Source organism: Aspergillus multicolor (assembly GCF_047715735.1).
Source record: "Aspergillus multicolor strain CBS 133.54 unplaced genomic scaffold BDW74scaffold_5, whole genome shotgun sequence".
Taxonomy (NCBI): domain Eukaryota; kingdom Fungi; phylum Ascomycota; class Eurotiomycetes; order Eurotiales; family Aspergillaceae; genus Aspergillus; species Aspergillus multicolor.
In genome coordinates this window covers 1,068,237-1,090,037 of record NW_027395956.1, presented here as the reverse complement: position 1 = coordinate 1,090,037, position 21,801 = coordinate 1,068,237, and the positions used below count along the sequence as shown (strand labels likewise).

Sequence of the window (21,801 nt, the reverse complement as noted above, 5' to 3'; positions counted from 1 at the left end):
CAAGTAGTTTGTAGAAATATGATGCTGGTCGTAAAGGTGGCAGCAAACAGGGGTCGTCTGGCGACTCGTTTCTCTGCGGACGTGGTCGGCGTTCCCGTCCTTTGCAACCTCCACCCTTTCAATCTTCATTCATCCATCCCTCTCTTTCAGTCCTATTCCCACTCTTTCCATCAATTCAGTTCGCTCTCTTTATCGAGTACCTGATTATTTTCTTGCCTCCTTTCTCTGGTTTTCTTCGCGCGTTCCTCCCTAGTTGAGTTTACGTAAAACAATTCTTCAAGTAACGCGGGCGCTGACGTCGTGTCAACATGCCGTATCGCGTGGGTAAGCCTAAAACCCCCTTCACTTTTTCAAAGAAGGCCATCACTAACATGACGCAGAACAAGCATCCACTGGCCGCGCAGGCTGTCAGAACAAGGAGTGCAAAGACAACAAGGTCAAAATCGGCAAGGGCGAGTTGCGCTTCGGCTCCTGGGTCGACACCCCGAAGTTCCAAACTTGGTACTGGAGACATTGGTAAGTCATTGCACACCTCTCTCAATTAATTCGGACGATTTGGCTTTTGGGCCAAGGTCTAGTATGGTGCTTGGCTGACAATGGCGCTGAAGGGGCTGCGTTACGCCCAAAATTATCGGCAATGTCATCGATGCTATTGGCGAAGGCGACGACCAAGACTTCGACTTGCTTGATGGCTATGAGGATCTCCCGTCTGATCTTCAGGAGAAGATTAAGAAGGCCGTGAAGCAGGGTCACGTTGACGAGGAGGATTGGAAGGGTGTAAGTCTCATTTTTTTTTTACATCGCCGCGAGAGCAGAGGGCTAACGCTATTCAGGACCCCGAACTGAATGTGCCTGGGGCCAGCGGCTTCCGCGTGAGAACTCCATCAAAGAAGGGTAAGAAAGCAGACGACGTATGTGCAATTCCCCAACAATTAGTGGAGTAGCAAATTGAATGACACGTCTACAGGACGAGGACAAGGACGAGGACGGGGAAGAGGACGGGGAAGAGGACGCGCCTAAGAAGAAGGCTCCTGCGAAGAAGGGAAAGAAAGCCAAGGCTGCAGACGATGTACGTGCACTTCCCCCAGCGGTTAGTGGGCTAGCAGAATCATTGACACATCTACAGGACGAGAACGAAGACGCGGCTAAGGAGAAGAAGACTCCCGCGAGAAAGGGAAGGAAAGCCAGGGAAGCAGACGAAGTATGTACAGCTTTGTCCGTCTACGAGCGCATACTGTAAGATACTAATCCTTGTTCAGGAAGAGAAGACCCCTGCCTCCAAGACCAAGAAGCGAACTCGTCTGCAAGTCGACGGTGACAACCACGACGTGGAGACTACTACTACGAAGAGACCTAAGAGGAAGGCAACCGGCTACCCGAGAAATGTGCCCTCGGTCTCTTCTGAGTCTGACTCGGATGGCAGCGTTTTTGAGTCGCCCGAACCGGAGCCCAAAGGCAACCGTAAAGCCACGCAAGCAAAGCCTGCTCCAAAGCGCGGGAAGAAGAAGGCTGCGGAAGACAGCGAAGCTGAATCTCCCGTCGAGAAGCCGAAGCGTGGTGGACGCAAGAGGACCGCCTGATCATGCTCTCTCTTCGTTAAAGCTTTCAGGCGTGGTCCGGTGCGGGTTTGTGATGCATATGAGGTGCTGTGGGTGTTTTTACTAGTGTACTGTATGGCTGATATTGTTTGAGGTTTCGATATCCAGCTAGCCCCCGTTTCGTTCATCATGTTGATAAGGGTTCTCTAGCCAGCCGGTCATGTTTGTTATGCCTTGTCAGATGCTAGAGGTATCGCAGGAGCTATGGCTCTTTTTAGGGCTTTCTAACCGTTGATCCTCAATCGCCGATATTAATATTACACATATCTCACTATACCGAAGCATCCTCGATTCCTGCCGATTGGCCTTCGTACTGGGCCAAGAAAGTGACTCCAACTCTACAGCATAGCCGCCCTCCTTCGGTATCAGTCGCTCATTGGACAGTTCTCCATGTATAATAGAGCAACTAATCTTCAGCCTCCAATCACCCCGACTGCTGTCACACATGACTGCCTATCACCGTCACATGATAGCGCGTCTGCCTATATCTCGTCATCCCGTCCGCGTATCATCTCCTCTTTCCCTCCCCACGCTTCACAGAGTCGGCAATCCACGCTGCGAGCATCCCATCTTATTTCTCGACGGAATAGGTAGATGCACGTCCGCGCAAGCTGTCTTTCCAGGACTCCGCTCCATCTCGAGCATCAGTAGTCGGTTTTCGTCAATAAAGGCCTTCAACTACGAGACGGATCTTGTTCTGGAAAGGCTCCCAGGGCTCTTCCCATGCAACGTGCGTGAATCGGCTACGTCGTTTGCTTTTGACTACGCCGTCCGCTCCTTTCCCCTCTTCTGGTTCCTTCTGTCGCTCCTTTGCCTCTACACCTGGCTGTCTCTCGTCTCGTTTTTTACCAAGTGGATGGATAGCACCGACAACGCTATGGTTGTCAAGCGCTCTTTTTTCTCGAGGGATAAGGTGGCCAAGCCCACCAAGGCCTCCAGGAAGTCGTTCGATGGGTATACGAAGATGAAGATGCAGGAGTCGTTGGAGAGTCCGGCGGATGAGTGAGTCAGCGTGTGATGATATGCTAGCTGCGCTAACTCTCTGCTAAGGTCGCTTCTTAGTCCTATAGTTACGTTGATTGTAAGCCGGGATCAGCGTGTTTTCGTAGCTCACGAGCATATTCTGTCCCGGTCTCGTTACTTTGACTCGGTGCTTAGGGATCAATTTCCAGTTGGAAGCGTGAACAAAGCGTTGGTTTTGCCAGAAGAGTAAGTGACTCGGCCATGTCCACATCACAATCCTGACATCTCACAGAGAACCAGAAGTCATATCCTGCGTTCTCGAGTTCCTGTATAATGGCGACTACACTCCGCGCTTACAACGCAACAAAAGCCAGAGGAAATGGGAACTCGAGAACTTCCAGGATGTACACCACCCCGGCGGCACCGGCCTGAGCCAATCCACAATCTTCCACTCTGGAGTGGGAGATCTCATTCTCCGGGATACTGCCGTGTACTGTGCGGCCGAGAAGTATGGTCTTGGGGGGCTCAAGGATCTTGCTCTGCGCAAGCAGGGCTTGCAAACTGGGATTCCCATCGAGATCATTCTTCGGTCTGCGCGGTACGCATACGACAATACTCCGGACTCAGAGTACCGGCTGCGCGCTCACTACCTGGCCATGGTCATTCGGACCCGCGACATTTTCAAGCGCAGTGGGACCATGCAATTCGAGATGGAAATGGGGCACAAGTTCTTTTTTGATCTGTTTGTTGCCATGTGCAATCATATGGATGACCTCGGGGATATGAGGTAGGGTTCCGTATACCTGTCGAGACTCATCCTTAGGCTAACATATGCCCCCGTTAAGAATCTAATACCCCATTTTCCCCCGAGACCACATGATGCACGACAGTCAGAAACCAGAAAACACCAAAAAAAAATCTCTGTATCAACTTCAAAGCACATCGTTTACGCCAGACTGCCAGAACAACATGCAACTGTCCTTTTGCTCGCTACTCCCGAGCTGGCCGACGGCACCGACGCCATACTTGCTTGCTTGCTTATCTACCTGCTTGCGTTGACTGCGTTGATTGCGCCGCGCCGTTTGATAGCCGTTCTCGACTCTGGTCTGTGTTTTGCTTTGTATAACTGAAAAGAGACTGCCAGCCTTCTGCCACTGTCCATTTCTGTATCGTTGTACCCTCTCCACTCTTTGGATTGCTATGGTACCTATACCTAACCTACTGCCTGGTTGATTAGGCCGCCGGGAGACGAATATAATATATTGGCCAGGTTATGCTTGATTTGTAGAGGGTTTATACCCGAATACTCGTACACTTGGTGTCTTTAAAGATGTATATGTTTACGAATAGTCTAATTTCAGTCAACTAATGACCTATTTAGCCTACGCCTGCTGTGGAAGAGTACCTAGCATAATAACACAACTGGCTGAGTAGCTTAATGGTAAAGCGCTGCTTACCTACCCTAATCTAATTGAGGAGTTTAGGCAGGAGCAAGGGTGTTTTGGCAGGTCGAAATGGCCACTAAAGCAATCGAGTCTTGCCCTGGCCATACCTTTTTTTTTTGGCTTATTTTGCCGGTTTTTTCTTATCGTTTGCTCATGGCGGCTTCCCTCGATACTAGGACAAGGGTCAATCAAATATCCTTAGAGTAGAAGCTAGCTTTTCTCCGTCATTAAAGCACTTCACCAGTCTCTGCTGGATGTGCAGGATGCTGTCTAGTTCTACTTAAATAAGTAAAGGATGAGGCTGCTGGGCAGTGATCCGGGTACGGTAAGTTTGCTGCTGGCCTCTCAGCCTCATAAACTTCCCAGCGCCATCCACCATCCGTCAGAAACCACTTTTATCATGGAGACAAAGCGTTTGAAGACCCATCATGAACCTGATACTATTTCACTTTACAGCAGCGAGTCTGAGACCGTCTGTGCCTCAGATACTGAACTGGACACGATCACCGAGTCCAGCTGGAGCCATACGCTGATTCCCCATACTTCGCTCTTTCTCTCTCTTCCCACTGAGATCCGCTTTCTCATCTACCGATATGCTTTCTCTTTCTCTTCGGATACCTCTGAGCTTATTCAAGTCACTGTCGAGCGAGACCATACACCTTACCAAGTGAGAGCCTACAGGCCCTCTGCGCGTCAGCTGAAGCTATGCCTAAAGTACACTCGCAAACCAGCCTTGCACCTCCCAGTCGCTCTCTTCGCAACAAACCACCAGATCTATCACGAAGCGCTCCCAGTCCTCTTCTCCAAGGTGGCATTTGGCTTCGCATCTAATCCGACTTCGTTGACCTTCCTCCTTGATCGCTTTTCCGACACTGCCCGCAACAGCATACGGTACTTGTGGCTCTACCCCGCACCACTGTACGTGCACAATGGCCCCCTCGGTAATCAGCTGTCCTGGGCTGTACTCTGCGCGCAACTCGCTCGTCTACCATCACTGAGGCGGGTCGGCATCATATACAACCGTGTTGAAGATCTACTGTTGAACCCGCTCAAGTTGCAGCACGCGCAATATGGAAAGTTGCTTGCCCTGATAAAGGCTGAGAAAGAGCCCGAGTTTGAGCACTCTGTTACTGCTGCTGAGATGGATGAGTGTCGCAGACGGCTTCGCGAGGTCATATCTCCCGTTGATGTTGAGATTTAGTCTTTGAAGATGTGACGATTTATACTGTCTATATGCTCCTGATCTATCTTTGACTCTCAGCTGCGCGTCTTACTCTTCCCCAATAATCATTCTTGAGTCGAAGTCCTGAGAAAGATTTCTTCAGCCACTCATCTGCAACTTGAGGCAACTCATACGCATCTGTCCCAGCAGCTGGGGGCCCGGCTAGGTCTCGCAGAAACTCCAAATGCTCCCTCATCTCCCCCGTGACATCATGAAACTTGTATGTGTCACCCTTGAGCTTCACTTGCTCCTCCTCCCATTGCTCTTGGTCTTCTCGACTAGGCAGCTCGCCTCCACGTCCGGAATAGTACCGGGCCACGGCTACAGCTTCGTACTCCATCATCCGGAAGAGCAACGGCGCCCTGACTAGGCCGAGGAAAGTCAACGAGGGATCGTCTACCCTGAAGACATGCTGGTATGTCCTGGGCACCCGGTGGGCATTTACAAGCGGCTCAGGCGACAAGAACGGGAATGAAAACCGGTATCCCGTTGCGAAAATGACCTTGTCGATGTCCTCTAGTTTGGAGCCGTCCGAGAATGTGAGCTTGAGTTTGGAATCGTCCTGGCCTTCGATCTGACTGATTGTCGGCTTTACGACGACATTCGGCAAGTTCCATATCTCGGTGATGTATGGACTATGCGAGCTTTGCGACACATATAACGGACTCTGTACGCGAGTGTATATGTCTCCGACGGCATCGCTGGCTGAGAAACTCCCCCCAAGAACGACCACCTTCTTGCCGACATAATCTGAGCACGATCTGAACGCGTTCACGTGCTCCAACGCCTCGGGATGAGTTTTCACAGCCTTCTCTAGTCCTGGGATCTTTGGCAGAAATGGCTCGTTATATTGTCCTATGGCGACAACAACCGCATCAAACTCCTCCTGCCACCAAAAGTCCCTCGTCTCTCCTTCCACAACCTCTGGCCGTGTCAGAGTCAGCCTCCATTTGCCGGTGTCCGTCTTTTCAACCGAAATAACGGTAGTTTTGAACGAGATAGATCCTCGATGGCCCTCCACCAGATTCAACAGATACTGCGCAACGACGTGCCACGGCCTCGTCACATTCCTCTCCCCGTACCGCTCCACCGATACTGGAGAATTGCCCTCCAGGAATGGGGTGTGAGTGAAAGCCATCAATTCAGCGGGTACATTTGTATCCAGCCAGCTATAGATCGCCGTTGGCATAGTTCCATCTGCAGGAAGTGCGGGCGACGTCGTTTGAGGGAATGTAGAAGGTTGGACCAAGTCATCGGCACTTGGATACGTCCCTGGAAATCGCTGGGGGACCGCATCATAGTTCCAGGTTCCGCCGGGACTGTCTCGCCTTTCGAAAACTCGGATGTTGTCGAATGCTTTCTCGTCGTGGAGCGCTTTTAGGGCTGAAATGCCTGCCGGGCCGCTCCCGATGATGGCTACTGTGGGGTAGCGCGGGGCCATACTCTCTTCTTCCCAAACTTTAGTTTTGGTTGTCGACAGCGGACCAGTGTTATTCTTGATCTTTTTTGAGCATTGTCTGAGAGATAGTTCGATTTATATTTGTGTGAGATTGAGATGAGGCTGACAGTGCTGCGTGATGATGCTATTTCGGAGCAAAAGCACGAATCGGAGCTAGAGGCTGACCTAGATCTCATTGCCTAAGGTACTTATGCAGCTTTTGGCGGGCTAACTTCTTCAGTTGATATTCAAGGGAGTGTCAGAAATCAAACGGTAGGAAAATGATCTATGTAGTTGGATTGCATGTTGTCGAAACGATTTAAACAGTGGTTCCTAGGTAGCGTAATATTGGACCATGGCCGAGTTCAGATACCAATTGAGCAGGCACCACATGTTGCCAAGCTCTCTTCAGTAGTCAAAAAACATATTCACATGCAATTTTCTTTTGCCTTAATAAGACCTTGCATATCCAATGATATTCATTAGGACTTCGCCTCACCACGACTCAAATCTCACCGATTGAGATCATGCCCAGCCACAGCCCGATATACTGCTCCTGGACAACCAACAAAAAGCAAGGGATAAGAGGCAGAGTGGCTGTGCAGTGGCTGGAGTGGGGTACTAAGAGTCTAGACACCTCCAAAATCAGGCAAAATGATGATATCATCGCTCAGCGTCACACGGCCAGCGCAACTTAGATCGACAGACGCTCTTTGTTGGGCGCACAGAAACCTGGATATATAACGCTTGAATCTGCAAGGAGTCTACTGCTATACTCTAATATTCTGAACTCATCATCTAATTACTCCAAATCCCGCTATGAGATAGTACCGCCACCATGCAACAACTCAACAGCTTCTTCAAAAGCAAGACTGGTAACAATACAAATGCCAATACCAACACCGAGATCGCCTCAGGGGCTACCGCAGGGGCGGGGACACAGACACAAGCGCAGCGACGCAAATCCCACGACCCTGTCCTAACACCAGAAGACGAGGCGTTTCTGCGAAACGTCACGGCCGATGCGCCTTCTACGGATCAAGATGCAGTGAACGCGCCAGTTGATGACGAGGAGCCAGGACCGGCCCTACCGCCGAGGCCTAGTACACAAGGCCAGATGCCCTTGTCGCCGGAGGAGGAGTTTGGCAAGGAGTTGGGGGAACAAGAGCGGAGGAAGTCGGCGGCGGGTTTGGAGCCTACGGTTTCCGGGAACGATTATGCGCTGGCGGCTAGTTCGACGGGGAAGTCTTCTGTTAATGGCAAGGAAAAGGATAAGGAAAAAGATAAAGAGAATGTGAAGGGTAAGGCCAAGGCCAAAGCTGGGTCAGACAGATCCAAGAGTCCGGAGAAGAAGAGGCGGCCGTGGAGCATGATTTGGAGGAAGAGTGAGAAGAGGGTATGTCGCTCCCACCCTACTAATGCTCCAAGCCATTCACGATGCTAATATTATAGACACCCGACCCCCAGCCCCCAAACTCCGCATCAAAACCCACAAACACACCCGAAACCGAAACGCAGCGTGAAAACGAAGACATGACCGAGATCCTCGACAAACTCAACCTCGCCGCCGACAACAACCGCGTCTTCTCCATCTCCGACGAAACGCAAGAACTCCTCCGGAAATTCAAACTCATCTTCAAAGACCTGATCAACGGCGTACCCACCGCCTACCACGATCTCGAGATGCTCCTGACAAACGGCAACAAGCAGCTCCAGGACACATACAGCAATCTACCGAGTTTTCTGCAGAAACTCATTGAGAAACTGCCGGAGCGATGGACGGAAACTCTAGCTCCGGAGATGATCGCAGTCGCCGCGGAGAGAGCAAGTCGGAGCGGTGTCAACGTGGATAATATTGGCAAGGCTGCGGCGGCTGCTAATAAGATGGGTATCCAGGTGCCGAGCTTAAAGGAACTCGTTGGGAAACCCGCGGCGATTGTAGGTATGCTACGCTCTATCATGGCGTTTCTTAGGGCACGGTTCCCGGCGGTTTTGGGGATGAATGTCCTTTGGTCGTTGGCGTTGTTTAGTAAGTGCACACACCCCATTTTCTTGCTTTTGTATGTTTGGCTAACGGGTGCAGTCCTCCTCTTCGTCCTCTGGTACTGCCACAAGCGCGGCCGCGAAGTCCGCCTCGAGAACGAGCGGCTCGTCACAGAAGAAGAAATCGAGAAGATCAATGAAGAGACTGCCGACGGCACAGCGCCCGAAACAGGAGAAACGGCACAAATCCGCAGTACAGAAACCCTCACGACCACGGCCGCACAGGGTGCATCGACATCCGAAGTCCGCGAGGGGATCAAAGAGGCGCAGAAGGCGCGGGAGAAGAAGGCGAAGACCAAGGCCGTTACTGCTGGGGAGCAGGCGCAGAATGAAGATCGGCCTGGTGGTGTCGAGAACGAGCCTATCAAGCCGACCAGGTCCAAGTCCATACTTTCCATCTTTGGCAGGTCTGGCAGCCAGAGTTCTGCGCCTGTTGAGAGGAAGATTGAGCCGTATCCCGGGACGTGAGGACATGGTCAATTGCTGCGAGTATGAATGGTCTACGATGCTTACGGTACTATAATGCCTTTTCCGTGCGGATCTTTTGATCTTATGATACCACGCAATAGTAATGATTGAGATACTTAAGACATTGGGTCTGGATTATAAGCAACACATTCATCATCACTCAGGAATTTCTGACCATGACCGAAGAGGCACTTGGGTATCAGCCTCTGCCATGGCTCAGGAAGAAAAATAGTGTAATGGTAGGAGGGGAAGTGTAGGTCGGCGGAAGTTCCAAGTAGACCGGACAACAACATATCCGCCATTAGGCCCAAGGAGCGCTGCGCAACCCTAAGATATTCAAAAAAAGACAAAAAGATAAGACCGTTCCGAAACGGGGAATCGAACCCCGAGCTGCTGTGTATCACGCGATATGAGAGACAGCGATGTTAACCATTACACCATTTCGGATTCTTATTGTATGAGTATTTTTAATTTCATATATATCCCACAAAACCAACTGTAAACAGCTGCTCGCAAAGAGGTTGATGGGAAAATCATATCATAGTTCAAATTTTCGCGGACCGTGGTTCGGAAGGAGTCTCGGAAATATATTCGGAAGGAAGTTGCGAGATTGCCCTAGCTATAGTTGCCGTGCTCTATCGCGTCGATGAAGCTATATTCTCCATTACCGTGGCTACATTAGCACACATACAAGTAAATTGAGTTCAGCTCAGGGGCGTGTGGTATTCTTTTCTCTTGCGGTCTTAAGTGATGTACATAGTTGCATTATTTAACCAAAGTTTTGAAGAAAACGAGTTGCCCGAGCATCCAGGGAGATAGATACAAGTTAGTATGCATATCATCCCAGATGATGTATGTAGTGCGCTGCGGTGTACGTGTAGCATATTAGGCATAGATAGATCAGCATAAGCATGAACAGACATTAGCAGATAAGAAACGCGTCAGAAAACCCTGAGCTTCATAATGAAAGAAAGAGACAATGAAAATAGATGCTCTAGATCTTTTTGTGTAGTAGTTAGAAATCAGAGAGCAAGGACCGGCACAGCCAGCGCCATAACCCAAGACCAAGCCATAGAGCCTGGGACACGATGGAGAGGCGACGCGGCACCCGTAAACACCGGCGCTGTCGGCGATGGTGTGATGGTCGGGTATGGGGTGTTTGTGACCAGAGTCGTCGTCGTCGTCCAGGGATTGGCGAGGGTAGTCGAGCCAGCACCGGAGCCAGAGCCAGAAGAACCAGAGGTTAGTGCAGCGGTAGGCTGAGGAATGAGCTCGATGGTGGACGTTTGAACCGGGTTGACACCAGTCCCAGCTGTCTCCGTGACCGTGGCGGTAGAGAACTCGACCTGCGGCACCGTGACAGTGTACGTCGAGTACGTAATTGTCGTGCAGGGAGGGGCAGTGGGCTCCGGAGACTGCGAGTCAGAGCCAGTCTGCTCGGGGCTGACGTCCGTAGGCGTAGCGACGGGTGGTGGAGTGAGTGTGATGGTGGTGGGAACGTTGGTAATAATACCGGGGTTCTCAGGGACATAAGCCGCACAGATACCGGTCATGTAGGAAAGAGCGGCTTGGACCTCGTCTGTGTCGGCACCCCATGCCTGGATACAGGAGATGACCTTGTCGGTGAACTCGGACGATGGGCAGAAGCAGGTGATGTCGCTGTTGGACTTGCAGTCTGGGATGAGATTGAGCCATGTGTTGATACACTTGGGAACGACGTTGGGGCAGGAGGTTGTGGGGACCGGGGTCGAGGGAGTTTCCGTCTCTGATGGGGTTGAAGGAGTTTCCTCGGGAGAGACGGATGTTGGCACGGCAATGGTCGAAGTTGAGGTGAGCGTCTGTGTAGAGATCGTGGTATAGGTTGAAATGGTTGTGGAATCACCGTTGGTGATGGTAGTTGTCGCAGGGCAGGTAGTGACAGTCGTGTAGGTGATCTCCGTGACAGTAGACTCAGGAAGTGGTGGCGCTGAGGTCGTCTCCGGTACCTCTGAGGTCGTGGTTGGAAGGACTTCAGTTGGCAGGGAGATAGTTGCTGGCTCCGTGATGGTGGCGGTAGAGACAGTGGTGTAGGTGGAAGTGAATGTGGAACCGCCGTCTGTGATGGTGGTAGTGACCGGGCAGGTTGTAACCGTGGTGTAGGTTATCTCGGTGACAGGAGTTTCTGGGACAGGAGTCTCCGTCGTCTCCGGCACTTCGGGAGTAGTAGTAGGGTTGACGTCGGTGGGGACGTCGGGGGTTTCCGTTGGGACATCAGAGTCGTCGGTAGGGACAGCAGGCGTCTCAGACGGAATCGCAGGGGTTTCTGACGGAGATGGAACACCTGTCAATGTGCAGCGGTTGCAGATGGTTGTCGTTGCCGTGATGGTCGTCGTGCTAAGGGTGCTAGTGGTCACAGTGGTGAACGTGGACTCATCAGAAGTAATGGTGTCGGTAACCGGGCACCAAGTGACGGTCGTGTAGGTGATCTCCGTAGTAGTCATGTCCTCGGGAGGAGGAATGACAGAAGATGACTCGGGGCTAACGCTGGTCGGAATGACTGGTGTGCTGTTTTCCGGAACCAAGGGTGTGTCGGTAGGAGCCGGAGTAGTGGTGGGCTCAGGAGCATCAGGGGTCTCAGCGGGGATCGAGACCGTAGTGGTAGTAGAGTCTGTATCAGAAGGTGAGGTTTCCGCAGGTGGGGGAACGTCCTCGGTGTCCGTGGGGGCAGACGGCGTCTCCGTCGGAGTGACGGGGCACCAGGTGGTGGACACAAGTACTGTAGAGGTGGTCACCGAGGTCGAGTGCGCAGGGCAATCAATCACGGTAGGAGCACACTGCGTGATTGTAACCTCACTAGTGGTGTACACAGTCGATAGAGTGAACGGCACGGAGCTGCTGCCAGGAACGCTCGAGTAGGACGTGGTAGGGGGAACGACAGGGGTGGACGACGTGACGGGGCTGGAGCCGGTAGGGGTCGGGACACCGATGATAGGGATGCTGGAAGATGTTGGGGCATCCGGGGTAGTAGTCGCGGACGGAGTCTCCTCCACCTCAGTCTCAGCAGGAGGGGTGTATGTTGGCTTGCCTGGTCCACAGACAAAGCCAATGCTTCCAATACCGAGATCACAGTCGTCGTGCTCACTGTGATCCGGCAGCTCGAACCCAACAGAGGTAGCACCACCGCACTGGTCGTTGGTTATTTCCGTGCCAGCGGAAGTGCACTGTGCGTTCTTCTTGCAGGTCGAGCCATCGGGCATGCCGAAGGAGATGACCACGTCCACATCGACGGAGGTGAAGAGGTGGAACTTGTCAATCGAGAAGCCAGCCTTGTCCTCGCCGCAGGAGATGGATGGGGCGGAGGCTTTCTCGATGCCCTTGCCAATCTTTCCGGTGATGCATTTTTGCTATAAGGTGTTAGTCGAAGCTGATACCAGGGCAAAAGGGCACTTACGTTGAAAGTCCGAGTGCGCAGTCCACCGAAACCACTGCTGCAGCTGAAGCCGGAAAAGTCCAAGCCACCGTAGGATGTAAAGTCACCAATGTCAAGGTCGTCCCAGCTGAAACCAGTCTGCTGCTGCTCGGTACACTCGTTGTCGGTGTTGTCCGGAGCGGTATAACACTCGTCACTACCCCACCACTGCAGCTGTCAGTAATAGTCATGGAGCAGAGAGAAGATCACTCACCAAGCCAGTGGCCTGGGCAGTGGCCAGGAAGGAAAGGACCGAGACCAGAGAGGTGGTCTTCATGGTGAAAGAGTGAATCAATGAGACAAGATATCGAGGCCAGCGATATAGAAGCAGAATAAGAAGCGGAGTCGGGAAAGACTGAGAAAGGAAGGACGAGACTAACGAGTGTCTGTCGAACAGAGTAAAGCTTCAAGTTAAATGCAAAGGAAAGAGGAATGAAACGATGCAGAGGAGGAAACACAGCCAGGAACCGTGGGGGGAGAAGCGAAGGGTCTTTATAAGGAAGGCGCCCTGAGACACTGGCGCCAACAACAAAGCAATGGAGAGTCAGTCCCCGCCCACAAGGACTGAAATGCACCCTCAGGGTCACATTCCAGCTGGGTGCTTTGAGAGCAAGCAGCAGGTAAGACAACCTGAAAGCGCCATTGTCGCAGGTTCAAGCCTCCTCAGGGTCAGAGGGACTGGTTCGCTGCAGAAGACCGCCAGGCGCGAAGCCACCACCAATCAGTGCCCGCTGCACTTTAGCCGCCGGCCTTGCAGAAGCGTCTCGCCAGCCTAATAATATTCCAGCCGGCTATGATAGGCAGAGCGGCGATCGAAATTGATTGCTCCAGGGCTGGTGCCTGATCCAGGGACTTGTTCAGTGGTTCCTCCCCTGTCCCTGAGGGGTTGGGTTGGTGGTGTGGTCCACGGTGTGGTGCTAAACGCTCGGACTCTCGTCGCTCCTGCATCGCTGCAGAAGATCGACTGGGCTAAGAATAATACCTACACATTGGAATTAAGACGAACCAATTGAACCGATATGTAGTAATTGCTATATCCACAAATACAAACAGGCCGTCTGCAACAGAGTTGAGGTATAATATATCCCGAAAGCCACTCCGACTCCAGGTACAAATGATCAAAAATCAAAGAAGAGTGAAAAAAAGAAATTCATAGCCTTCGTCATCAAACTCAAACTTTTGGGCCTGCATTAGACTCCTCCGCAGTCCCTTGAACCCCGATCCCTGTCCACTTCAAACATACTGAGACAGCCACAGGATCTATCCAATACGCCGTCTCTAAAACGGTATCTGACTGTGTCGCTGAGCGTTCATAAGCTTTCGCCGAACTGCTTCCCCACCCGCATTACCGCTGGCCTTGCGTTTTCTCGTAGGTGTGCGCTGATCTGCATGTCGGGCGTGTCGGAACACACTCGCTGGGCGAGAGGGCGAATTGGCAGGCATAAATTCTCGGTGTTGTGGGAGTCGCAGTAGCGCCTGGTAGCGATTGTGGTTTCGACGAAACGCCGTCACAATTCCACGATCGAGGTGGTTGAGGAAGCGTTCCGCACTGTTCGTCTGGTGCGGGTCGGCCCCACGATTCGGGGTCGGGGTCCCATTCGTGCTACCCACTGGCACCACTGTCATTGGAGACCCCATCGCTTCCTCGTCGGATTCCTTGTCGATTTCCTCATCTGATGAGTCGCCTCCAAAGTCAATAAAATCATCCACGTTCAATTGCCCTTCGGGGTCTTCATCTTCGTCCTCATCCTCGAAAGAACTGTCGATCGCGAAATCGCGAGACGGGTAGAACGCTTCTGGAGGGCCCATAACCTGGCCCCCGGGCGCTACGTCATTACCCAGAGCCGTCATCATTAGGTTGGCACTAGACGCCAGCATAGGGCTAAGATCCATGTTTGGCGAGATGAGGGCATCCGTGTCGCTCTCGTCAATGAGATGCATAGTCGTCGCTCGTGGGCTGTTGTTCGCGGTGCCGCAAACACTAGTGGCCGCAGATTCAAGCCAGTCATGGCGAGACGAAGCATACGCGGGTATAATGACAAGATGTTTGCCGGTGCAGTCGACAAGAGCAACTGGTTTATGAGGATCCGCAACAAAAGTGCCCATGAGGGGGCCTCTCCGTCGCCGAGGAGCAGGCTCGGTTTTTTCTTCAATTGCTGCGGCTAGAGAAGCCGAAGAGTCGCGACGGAGAATGGATCGTGGGTGGGTGATGGTAGCTGGAGGAGGAAGGTCTTCATCTGTAGTCTCGCCATCGTCGGCTTGAAGTGGGTTAGCAAAGCAAAAAGCAATCGGTTGGTGTTGCGCATACTCTCATAGCCACTTGAGGAGCCTTCGGAGGCGGCACCATCGGACTCGACGTGGTAGATGTTAGAATGGCCGTAGTCTGAGTCTGCGTAGATCTCATCAGACTGCCGACGAGATGAGCGGCGCCCAACCTCATTACTGTCGCTCTCAATCATGCGACGCAGCTGCGGGTCGAGACTGTCTTGTTGAAGAAAATCACTCGGAATCTCGTCTTCGGTGTAAGAGTCGCTGTCGGACGATGAATCGGAGTCCTCTTCGAAATGCACCCGGCGGGCTACGGGAGTCTCCACTGCGGTCTCACTCGCTACATCGGTTTCTCCAAAGGCCTCCATGGCGCTGTACAGCTGCTGCTCATCGAAGAAGGGCGCTCCCGTGAACATCATATCATCATTAAAGACACTGGGGCCAGCCCAGTCATGAACTTCAGAGGTACCCGTGTTAGCCGCACTTGAGAGTTCATGCTCGTCTTCTGACTCTAATATCATGAGTTCTTCCAATATTTCAACATCTTGTTCTTCATCATCGCCGTCGCTAATGTAGTCTACAGCGGCGTAGACATCATCGGAACTGTCATCCAAGTCAGGGCCATCGCTGACTTCGTGTTCGCTATCCTCGTCGGATGCAACTTGCTGGGCGCGTTTAGCTGACTTCATCCCCGCCTTATGGTTCCTATAAGACGGGGTAAGGAGAATCGGCTGGTCATCCTCGTCATCTGCATCTTCAGAATCATTCGGGTCGTCGTCCTCGTCGCTCAGTCCTTCCATTGATGTGACGGAGGAGAGACTGGAGACGGTCGATGATGAGGCTCTCCGTTTTCGATCTGATCCGAGGGATACTGACTTGCTGGGCCTCTTCCCGGAGCTAGGGAGAGGACTTGAGGTGCCTTTGATGGCCCTCTTGGACGGAATGGTTTTTGGCATGATTGCGAGTTCAATTGATCGTGAATGGTGATCGTTCGGGAGATGTACCACGCGAGATATGTGGGGGGGTAATTGAAGGACGCTGGATCGACAAAGTTTATTACCCGCAATTGGTCAATTGCCTCAATACCTTGATGGGATGCGGCGGGTTAAGGAGGATTGCGGAAGTGTCGGTTGTGGTTGTTTTCTTCGTTGATGCGTCAAGGAGATCGAGAGGAGCCGCTGCGGATCGTTAGGAGTGTGAAGAGGAGGAAGGATTCGGATTAGAAGGAGTCGGGAGGAGGAAGAGGAGATTTGAACGTAAATAGCCACAGGAGCACCTTTCCGTCCACGTCCGGACGTCGAAGTGCTTCTTCCGTTAGTGTGCTAAAAGGCAATTCCGACGCTGTTGGGAGGTTGCGTCGAAAGAGGGACAGAAATCGTCAAGTCAAATGGGGGATACTCGGAGCTGCTGGACTGGGGAACCGGGAGAAGGCTCCCCAGCGAGGAATCTACAGCTCAACGAAAGCCATGGCGGCGCGGAACTCTTGACGAAATCTGTTGTAGGGGAAGAAAAGGTAGGTGGTAAGAGTTTTGATGAAGACGTAGCGATGGTTGTGAACTGGGGGTGCTGGATGGGAGCAAAGGGGAAGAATGAAGAGAAAGGATGAGGGGGTGTTATGGGAGAAAAGATGGGATGGCCTCCAGCAGATGGCGTACCGTATTGTCACAAAAGCCGCCTCCGGATTCGCCGCGGTGGATTCTCTGCTTGTGCAAGTGGGTCTGCTTCCGCTGGCCGAGTTTTATCAGTCCTGGTTGGCTGCGCAATGTATAAACGTGGCCGACTATTGGCGGACAGCTGTTGACCGCCCTTTTCAGTTTTCTTTTACGTTACTCTTGCAGCGAGGCTGTATCTATTGTATCATTGATGCAACATCTTTTGTCTTGCCAGCATCTGACTGAATCAGCTGAGAGGGGGTGCAAAGAGTGCGCATCAAGGATACTAGACGGTAGATGTGCCAGTATCTAGGTACATTCATGGTTCTCCGGAGTAGACCCGTTGGTTGGAACCGACCACGGCCGGCTTGATCGACCAGACAGTCTGCAGTCGATACTCTATTCATGACTCCCAGCGGCAAGCTGATTTGCTTGATATCAGACTAAATGTCCGGCCAAGCCAGCCCGGGGTGACTCACTGCCAGCATATCAATCTACGACCGTTTAATTCGACGACGGCTCTCTGACCAAAAACCGGAGAGTTGAAACTTGACACAGATCGGGAGGTGCAGCAGAGGATGCAGATCGACTGACGCGCAATGGCAGAACTGCCATGTGAGGGGCAGTTTCTGGACCGTGCTCTACATGCTGATCCTGTTGTAACTCTGATATCAGCGGGCGTTTGTGATGTATCGTTTTGCCAGGAGCACTGTATCCTGTGTTTGAAATCAGGGAAATCGTTTTGATGTGAATATTGTTACCACGGTGTTCGTTGTTTACAGAGCACTCCGTACGGCGTAGAGTCTTCAGGGGGGCCTATACAGTGGCTACCCCAACCCAAAGAGGAAAGAAATCACCAGCTCCGGCCTGAGGAAACAAATTTTTGGGACTGGCAGAATACGCATCGAGTCTAGCGGTTTCAGACCAATCTTATCGCCTCACTCGTGCTTTGGCTCATCCTTCATCGCCTCGGCTCCCCGATGACACTCGCCTCAAGTCATCTTCTCGAGTCTTCGGTACCGGTTCTTCTCCACCGAACAGCGAGTGGCAAGTTATTTTCCGTCCGATTAGGGAGTCGCTACGATGCGTCAATCTTGGTGCTTTTTCAAACGAAAATAGTCAAGGATAGCCTGTCATAGGCCGTGGATAGGCATATTTTAGGCTCAATCCCGCCAGCGCTAAGGTACAAATCTATATGGAAGAGTATGCAGCCTACTGCAGGCGCTCCAGCAACGCCATTGGCCCGAACAAGCGGTAAAGGGGACAGCTGGCTTGACCCCAGTTTCTACATTTAGCTGCAGATGGTTATGGCTGGCGTCTAAGCGTCATGTTCGGTAGTCTTGGTGGTTAGCCTTGTTGATTGATGTACGAGTACTTCGTATATCGCAGAGTTGCTCGGGTTTGTTCTTCGCTCTTGGCCAGGTAGAGGTGCCTCTTACTACGTACCTAGCTAGGTATCTACGTCCTCTGTCCTGCATTTCATAGGATCCTTCCTGTCCACTTACCAGGGATGTCTGGTTTTCAGTCATGTCCTTGGTCTATTCGGTAGCGCTGTGCAAAAACGGAGCTATCAAAACTTAAGGATGATGGTATGATTGTACCCGTCCATAGGAAATAAACTCTTGACCTTGGAATTATCTATGGAGTATGGACCATGGCCATTCCAGCCCTGTACAGGGTATAGGGGTATACGAATTGACTTTCAAAGGGATGGGCGGTTCTTGGTTAGTTGGGGATGCTGATGCAGGCCGCTCGGCGCTAAGATATCCGAGGTGTGTACTTCTCATCCATGTTCCCTACAACCAGCAGCGTCAACATAATTGGTTCATTCTGAGGCATGTTTGCACTCTATCAGGGTTCCATATCAACGGGAGCTATGCCCGGGTAAAAAATAAACCCAAAAAATTCAATTCCGGAGCTGGTAGCTCCGCTTATTTCCGATGCGGGGAATCGAACCCCGAGCCAACGCGTTCCTCTTTATAAGAGTTGGGAATTAAATCTGATGGAGATCTATTTCCTAATATATGAAAGGCGTTAATGTTAACCGTTACACCACATCGGATTTGATATGTTAAGCAAGTTTTATATTGCATATATAGCCAAAAAACCAAAAGCCGACTAATACGATGAGAAACTTGGTGTAGAGTTCGCGACGCCGTTGCTGGTTGCGGGCGGGATACAACCTTAACTTTTATTTTATTTGGCCGCGGCCGCTTCTTGAGGAAGGCACAACGGGTACCAGGTTTTCGGGAACCTAGTTTGAGCCTCATTGCTAATACGTTGGGAACCCAATATAAATTCACCTTGTTATTGGCATCACTGCACCCTGTCACTCCGCCAATTGGCCGGGGAAGATTCAGATAGCAGCCTTAGGTGCTTGGCCTGGCACTGTTATAAACTTTAATCCATGGCCACGCATATTGAAGATTCATTATTGTCGGAGCCACAGCTTGGGTTGAGTGCGGTGCTTGTGTCTGTGCACTTGCCGTTGAATCTATTATGTGTCGAAATTGTCAGATGAGCATGGGTTTCCTTACTTCAGGCCCTGGTCCGATCACGGGCTGTGAGTGTACAGTATAGGATACACTATAGTAGTATAGACGGATGAGATGCGTGGCGATGCTGTTGGTGCTGTCGGTGGGGAAGGGTTTGAGTAGGGCCAAATTCATGGGTGGCCCGCTGCACCGCAATGATTTGGGCCATGGTCAGCAAGGCTGCGCGGGCGGACTATATCATGCTCAGGACTTCGGCCGTCTTCCATGGGTGTGCCGATTATACTGGTCAAAAATGGCTGCTGTATGCTGCTGAGCAGCCGGGGGCCGACGAAGATGGAATAGCACGATGTCGGCCTGGATGGTCTTTTATGGCCATGGCCCAAGCCTTGGTTTTGCAGATCTGCCTCTAGCTTTGGGCTCTACGCATTTATACTGGTAGCTATCATGGTTCATGTTAGTTACCACTCTCTTCGAATGAGCTTCCATGACCAGGGTCGGATTTCGGCAGTATCTATACAGAAACCTATGTGCAGGTCGATCATGACTATGGACTGTGAAGAAACCGTGGTAGATAATGCTTCGGGGGCTCTTGGCTGTTGGAGTATGGCCGCGGTGCTCTGGGATCCTCCGGTACGTACATGCTATCGGTGCCCTGGTCAGTTGGTCCCTTCGCGGTCAACATCGTATTTCTTTCTTGTCTCTTTCTCGGCCATGGCCCACCGATGCGTCTGGTGGATGCTTGGATAGATAGTCCAGTTTAGTTGACTGCATCTACCGGCTTAATCGCTTACGTGGCGCCTTCGGACGGAGTATCTGCCTGTCAGTATGTGGAGTGTTTGACCGGTACGGTAAAACATTGGTTGGGTGGGATAAATACTAAGTATGTGCTTAACCACGTGGGTCCAGACACGCTTTCATTATTTATGTGCTGTGAAGAGTGTCATGGCCATTCAATCATGGTGTTATCTTTGTTCTGCGGGGGTAGATGAGTTGAGCCCCGGGCCCGGGTCGGTGCTGGGTGATGTGTACGGGAGACAATATATTATTCGGCCTTCCTGCTATTCCAAGATTATCAACTGGTGCTTTTTAATGAGCATCGAGAATCCAATATTGCAGCGTCAGCTTGTCATGATACAGGCACATGTAACTATTTTTCGACGCTGTCAAGAGCTTGAATTGTCCGTAGTGCTAGGATCATGCTCGGAATCCATGCTGCTTCGCGTTTCAACCTGCTGTTCGTATTTTGGTGGCGACACTTTCTAGTCGAGGCGTGGTGTAGCTGCTGACTTATAGAATGCGGTCGGCCATTGGTGTAGTCGCCAGTGGTATGTGCCCATTCCCCCTACTATTCCCAGGTTACATTGGCACGTTATGGTATTGCAATGCGACATCTGCACCAAAATATTTCATCACAACGGCAGCACACGATCATGGAACAAAAGCAGACAACGCCGCGCAAAACGAGAGAGACTCTCCAGATAAAGACATTCTCTATTTATAAGTGCAGACACTTCTAGGTTCCTTAAACAGCAAACTGTAAAGACATCCCATACTGCCTACATGCCGTAAGTTAGGGCTCGCCATCGCAGCGTGGGTCCCTCTATGCTGCTTGCAATATTGGACATTGACCATGTTTTAACTTGCTTAACATATCAAATCCGATGTGGTGTAACGGTTAACATTAACGCCTTTCATATATTAGGAAATAGATCTCCATCAGATTTAATTCCCAACTCTTATAAAGAGGAACGCGTTGGCTCGGGGTTCGATTCCCCGCATCGGAAATACTTTTTTTTGCCACCTCCGAGAGCACCTGGATACGTATCCGAAGCTAATCCGGGCGTGATTTTCGCTATATCAAGCCAAAAAAGCACCCCGGAGTAGATTTTTGCTGTTCGGGATGCCGATGCGGCGTACGTCGTGTCGGACTGTCGGGCCGACCGATGACGGGAGGACCAGATCCCCGGGACGGGTGGCCATCGCGCCTGCCCGATATGGCGGGACCGACTCCCAGTAACCCTTAATTGTCTAGCGGAGTTCTGATTGCAGCGGGTACTTGTGCATATAGCGACTTCAAGCTAACTCTCCTATCTCCGAATGATACTTTCTACGAGACGGACATGTGTCACTGAAACTTGGAGACGTAGCTTCGAACAACATGAGCACGGCAACACGACCATGTCCGAATACGAGGTCGATACCTAGGTATGAGGTCGATAAGAGAAAGCTGAGCCTTCTTAGTTCTAAGAGTGGCGAAAGCAGCATTCCGGTGTGGATGCTTCGAGTACACAGGGATAAAATTCAAAGTTGCTAGAAATCTGGCTGCGAATATATTCTCAAATACCGACTCGCTATCTCCCAGTCGGGGATTATAAGATCGTGCATGGTGGTTTTGGTCTGACGTTCACCGTCTAGGACCATGGTCTAAACCAGAGATGCTTGGAGAAATAAGAAACTACCGCGAGTAAATAAAAAATCTCAAGTCAACTACTCAATGCTGAAGTAACACATAGATTCTCGACTGCGACAAGGGAATAAAGCAGCATACTATCAACAGTAACCCAGGGATACCTTACTTATTTGCCTTGCCTGCTCGGCTACCTGCCTCTTGAAAGCTTAAGCCATGCTTTTGACTTGCTTGATTAAAATTACAACATTGGTACTCAAATTCCTTGTGCCTATGTTCCTCCGCACACACAAAAAGTCCATGTGCTAACATATTTATCATGAAGATTTGGGCCTCAGACGATGTAGCTACCTC

General features: G+C 51.4%; 7 protein-coding genes and 3 non-coding genes across 10 annotated transcripts; 5 read left to right on the top strand and 5 right to left on the bottom strand.

Moving 5' to 3' along the window:
• Positions 1-116: 116 nt before the first annotated feature.
• BDW74DRAFT_148340 (uncharacterized protein) lies at positions 117-1,847 on the top strand. Its single transcript, XM_073723689.1, has 7 exons — positions 117-324; positions 381-516; positions 609-777; positions 834-911; positions 968-1,069; positions 1,127-1,201; positions 1,260-1,847. Exons 1-7 carry the CDS (start codon positions 309-311, stop codon positions 1,578-1,580), a joined length of 897 nt encoding a protein of 298 aa, XP_073586705.1. The 5' UTR covers positions 117-308; the 3' UTR covers positions 1,581-1,847.
• A 294-nt stretch (positions 1,848-2,141) lies between these two features.
• On the top strand, positions 2,142-4,086 carry BDW74DRAFT_148337 (uncharacterized protein). The gene is made up of 4 exons (XM_073723688.1): positions 2,142-2,600; positions 2,649-2,807; positions 2,854-3,348; positions 3,407-4,086. The coding sequence occupies exons 1-4, from the start codon at positions 2,455-2,457 to the stop codon at positions 3,411-3,413; spliced, it is 807 nt and encodes a 268-aa protein (XP_073586704.1). The 5' UTR covers positions 2,142-2,454; the 3' UTR covers positions 3,414-4,086.
• A 320-nt stretch (positions 4,087-4,406) lies between these two features.
• Positions 4,407-5,207, top strand: BDW74DRAFT_175761 (uncharacterized protein; the record flags this gene model as incomplete). Its single annotated transcript, XM_073728435.1, has 1 exon — positions 4,407-5,207. The coding sequence occupies one exon, from the start codon at positions 4,407-4,409 to the stop codon at positions 5,205-5,207; it is 801 nt and encodes a 266-aa protein (XP_073586703.1).
• Positions 5,208-5,228: 21 nt separating this feature from the next.
• On the bottom strand, positions 5,229-7,035 carry BDW74DRAFT_114301 (uncharacterized protein). Its single transcript, XM_073721864.1, has one exon. It carries the CDS (start codon positions 6,667-6,669, stop codon positions 5,251-5,253), a length of 1,419 nt encoding a protein of 472 aa, XP_073586702.1. The 5' UTR covers positions 6,670-7,035; the 3' UTR covers positions 5,229-5,250.
• Positions 7,036-7,397: 362 nt separating this feature from the next.
• BDW74DRAFT_148334 (uncharacterized protein) lies at positions 7,398-9,318 on the top strand. The gene is made up of 3 exons (XM_073723687.1): positions 7,398-8,062; positions 8,119-8,695; positions 8,750-9,318. Exons 1-3 carry the CDS (start codon positions 7,505-7,507, stop codon positions 9,175-9,177), a joined length of 1,563 nt encoding a protein of 520 aa, XP_073586701.1. The 5' UTR covers positions 7,398-7,504; the 3' UTR covers positions 9,178-9,318.
• Positions 9,319-9,540: 222 nt separating this feature from the next.
• Positions 9,541-9,624, bottom strand: BDW74DRAFT_t76. Its single transcript has one exon. It is a non-coding gene; the product is annotated as a tRNA-Glu (tRNA).
• Positions 9,625-9,875: 251 nt separating this feature from the next.
• BDW74DRAFT_148332 (extracellular serine-threonine rich protein) lies at positions 9,876-13,631 on the bottom strand. Its single transcript, XM_073723686.1, has 3 exons — positions 12,840-13,631; positions 12,608-12,793; positions 9,876-12,560 (listed from the first exon to the last, which is right to left on the bottom strand). Exons 1-3 carry the CDS (start codon positions 12,900-12,902, stop codon positions 10,200-10,202), a joined length of 2,610 nt encoding a protein of 869 aa, XP_073586700.1. The 5' UTR covers positions 12,903-13,631; the 3' UTR covers positions 9,876-10,199.
• Positions 13,632-16,466, bottom strand: BDW74DRAFT_148330 (uncharacterized protein). The gene is made up of 2 exons (XM_073723685.1): positions 14,934-16,466; positions 13,632-14,883 (listed from the first exon to the last, which is right to left on the bottom strand). The coding sequence occupies exons 1-2, from the start codon at positions 15,847-15,849 to the stop codon at positions 13,904-13,906; spliced, it is 1,896 nt and encodes a 631-aa protein (XP_073586699.1). The 5' UTR covers positions 15,850-16,466; the 3' UTR covers positions 13,632-13,903.
• A 2,014-nt stretch (positions 16,467-18,480) lies between these two features.
• Positions 18,481-18,607, bottom strand: BDW74DRAFT_t75. Its single transcript has one exon. It is a non-coding gene; the product is annotated as a tRNA-Glu (tRNA).
• A 2,090-nt stretch (positions 18,608-20,697) lies between these two features.
• Positions 20,698-20,824, top strand: BDW74DRAFT_t77. The gene has a single exon. It is a non-coding gene; the product is annotated as a tRNA-Glu (tRNA).
• The last annotated feature ends 977 nt before the right edge of the window (positions 20,825-21,801 follow it).

Coding starts and splice junctions, on each gene's coding strand:
- BDW74DRAFT_148340 (XM_073723689.1), top strand. Junction 517..608: donor ACTTGGTACTGGAGACATTG/GTAAGTCATTGC, acceptor ATGGCGCTGAAG/GGGCTGCGTTACGCCCAAAA. Junction 1,070..1,126: donor AAGCCAAGGCTGCAGACGAT/GTACGTGCACTT, acceptor ACACATCTACAG/GACGAGAACGAAGACGCGGC.
- BDW74DRAFT_148337 (XM_073723688.1), top strand. CDS start 2,455: ATGGATAGCACCGACAACGCTATGGTTGTCAAGCGCTCTTTTTTCTCG. Junction 2,601..2,648: donor TTGGAGAGTCCGGCGGATGA/GTGAGTCAGCGT, acceptor CTCTCTGCTAAG/GTCGCTTCTTAGTCCTATAG. Junction 2,808..2,853: donor GCGTTGGTTTTGCCAGAAGA/GTAAGTGACTCG, acceptor GACATCTCACAG/AGAACCAGAAGTCATATCCT.
- BDW74DRAFT_114301 (XM_073721864.1), bottom strand. CDS start 6,669: ATGGCCCCGCGCTACCCCACAGTAGCCATCATCGGGAGCGGCCCGGCA.
- BDW74DRAFT_148334 (XM_073723687.1), top strand. CDS start 7,505: ATGCAACAACTCAACAGCTTCTTCAAAAGCAAGACTGGTAACAATACA. Junction 8,063..8,118: donor GGAGGAAGAGTGAGAAGAGG/GTATGTCGCTCC, acceptor CTAATATTATAG/ACACCCGACCCCCAGCCCCC. Junction 8,696..8,749: donor TTGGTCGTTGGCGTTGTTTA/GTAAGTGCACAC, acceptor TAACGGGTGCAG/TCCTCCTCTTCGTCCTCTGG.
- BDW74DRAFT_148332 (XM_073723686.1), bottom strand. CDS start 12,902: ATGAAGACCACCTCTCTGGTCTCGGTCCTTTCCTTCCTGGCCACTGCC. Junction 12,794..12,839: donor CTGCCCAGGCCACTGGCTTG/GTGAGTGATCTT, acceptor TGACAGCTGCAG/TGGTGGGGTAGTGACGAGTG. Junction 12,561..12,607: donor TGCGCACTCGGACTTTCAAC/GTAAGTGCCCTT, acceptor AACACCTTATAG/CAAAAATGCATCACCGGAAA.
- BDW74DRAFT_148330 (XM_073723685.1), bottom strand. CDS start 15,849: ATGCCAAAAACCATTCCGTCCAAGAGGGCCATCAAAGGCACCTCAAGT. Junction 14,884..14,933: donor CTCCTCAAGTGGCTATGAGA/GTATGCGCAACA, acceptor ACCCACTTCAAG/CCGACGATGGCGAGACTACA.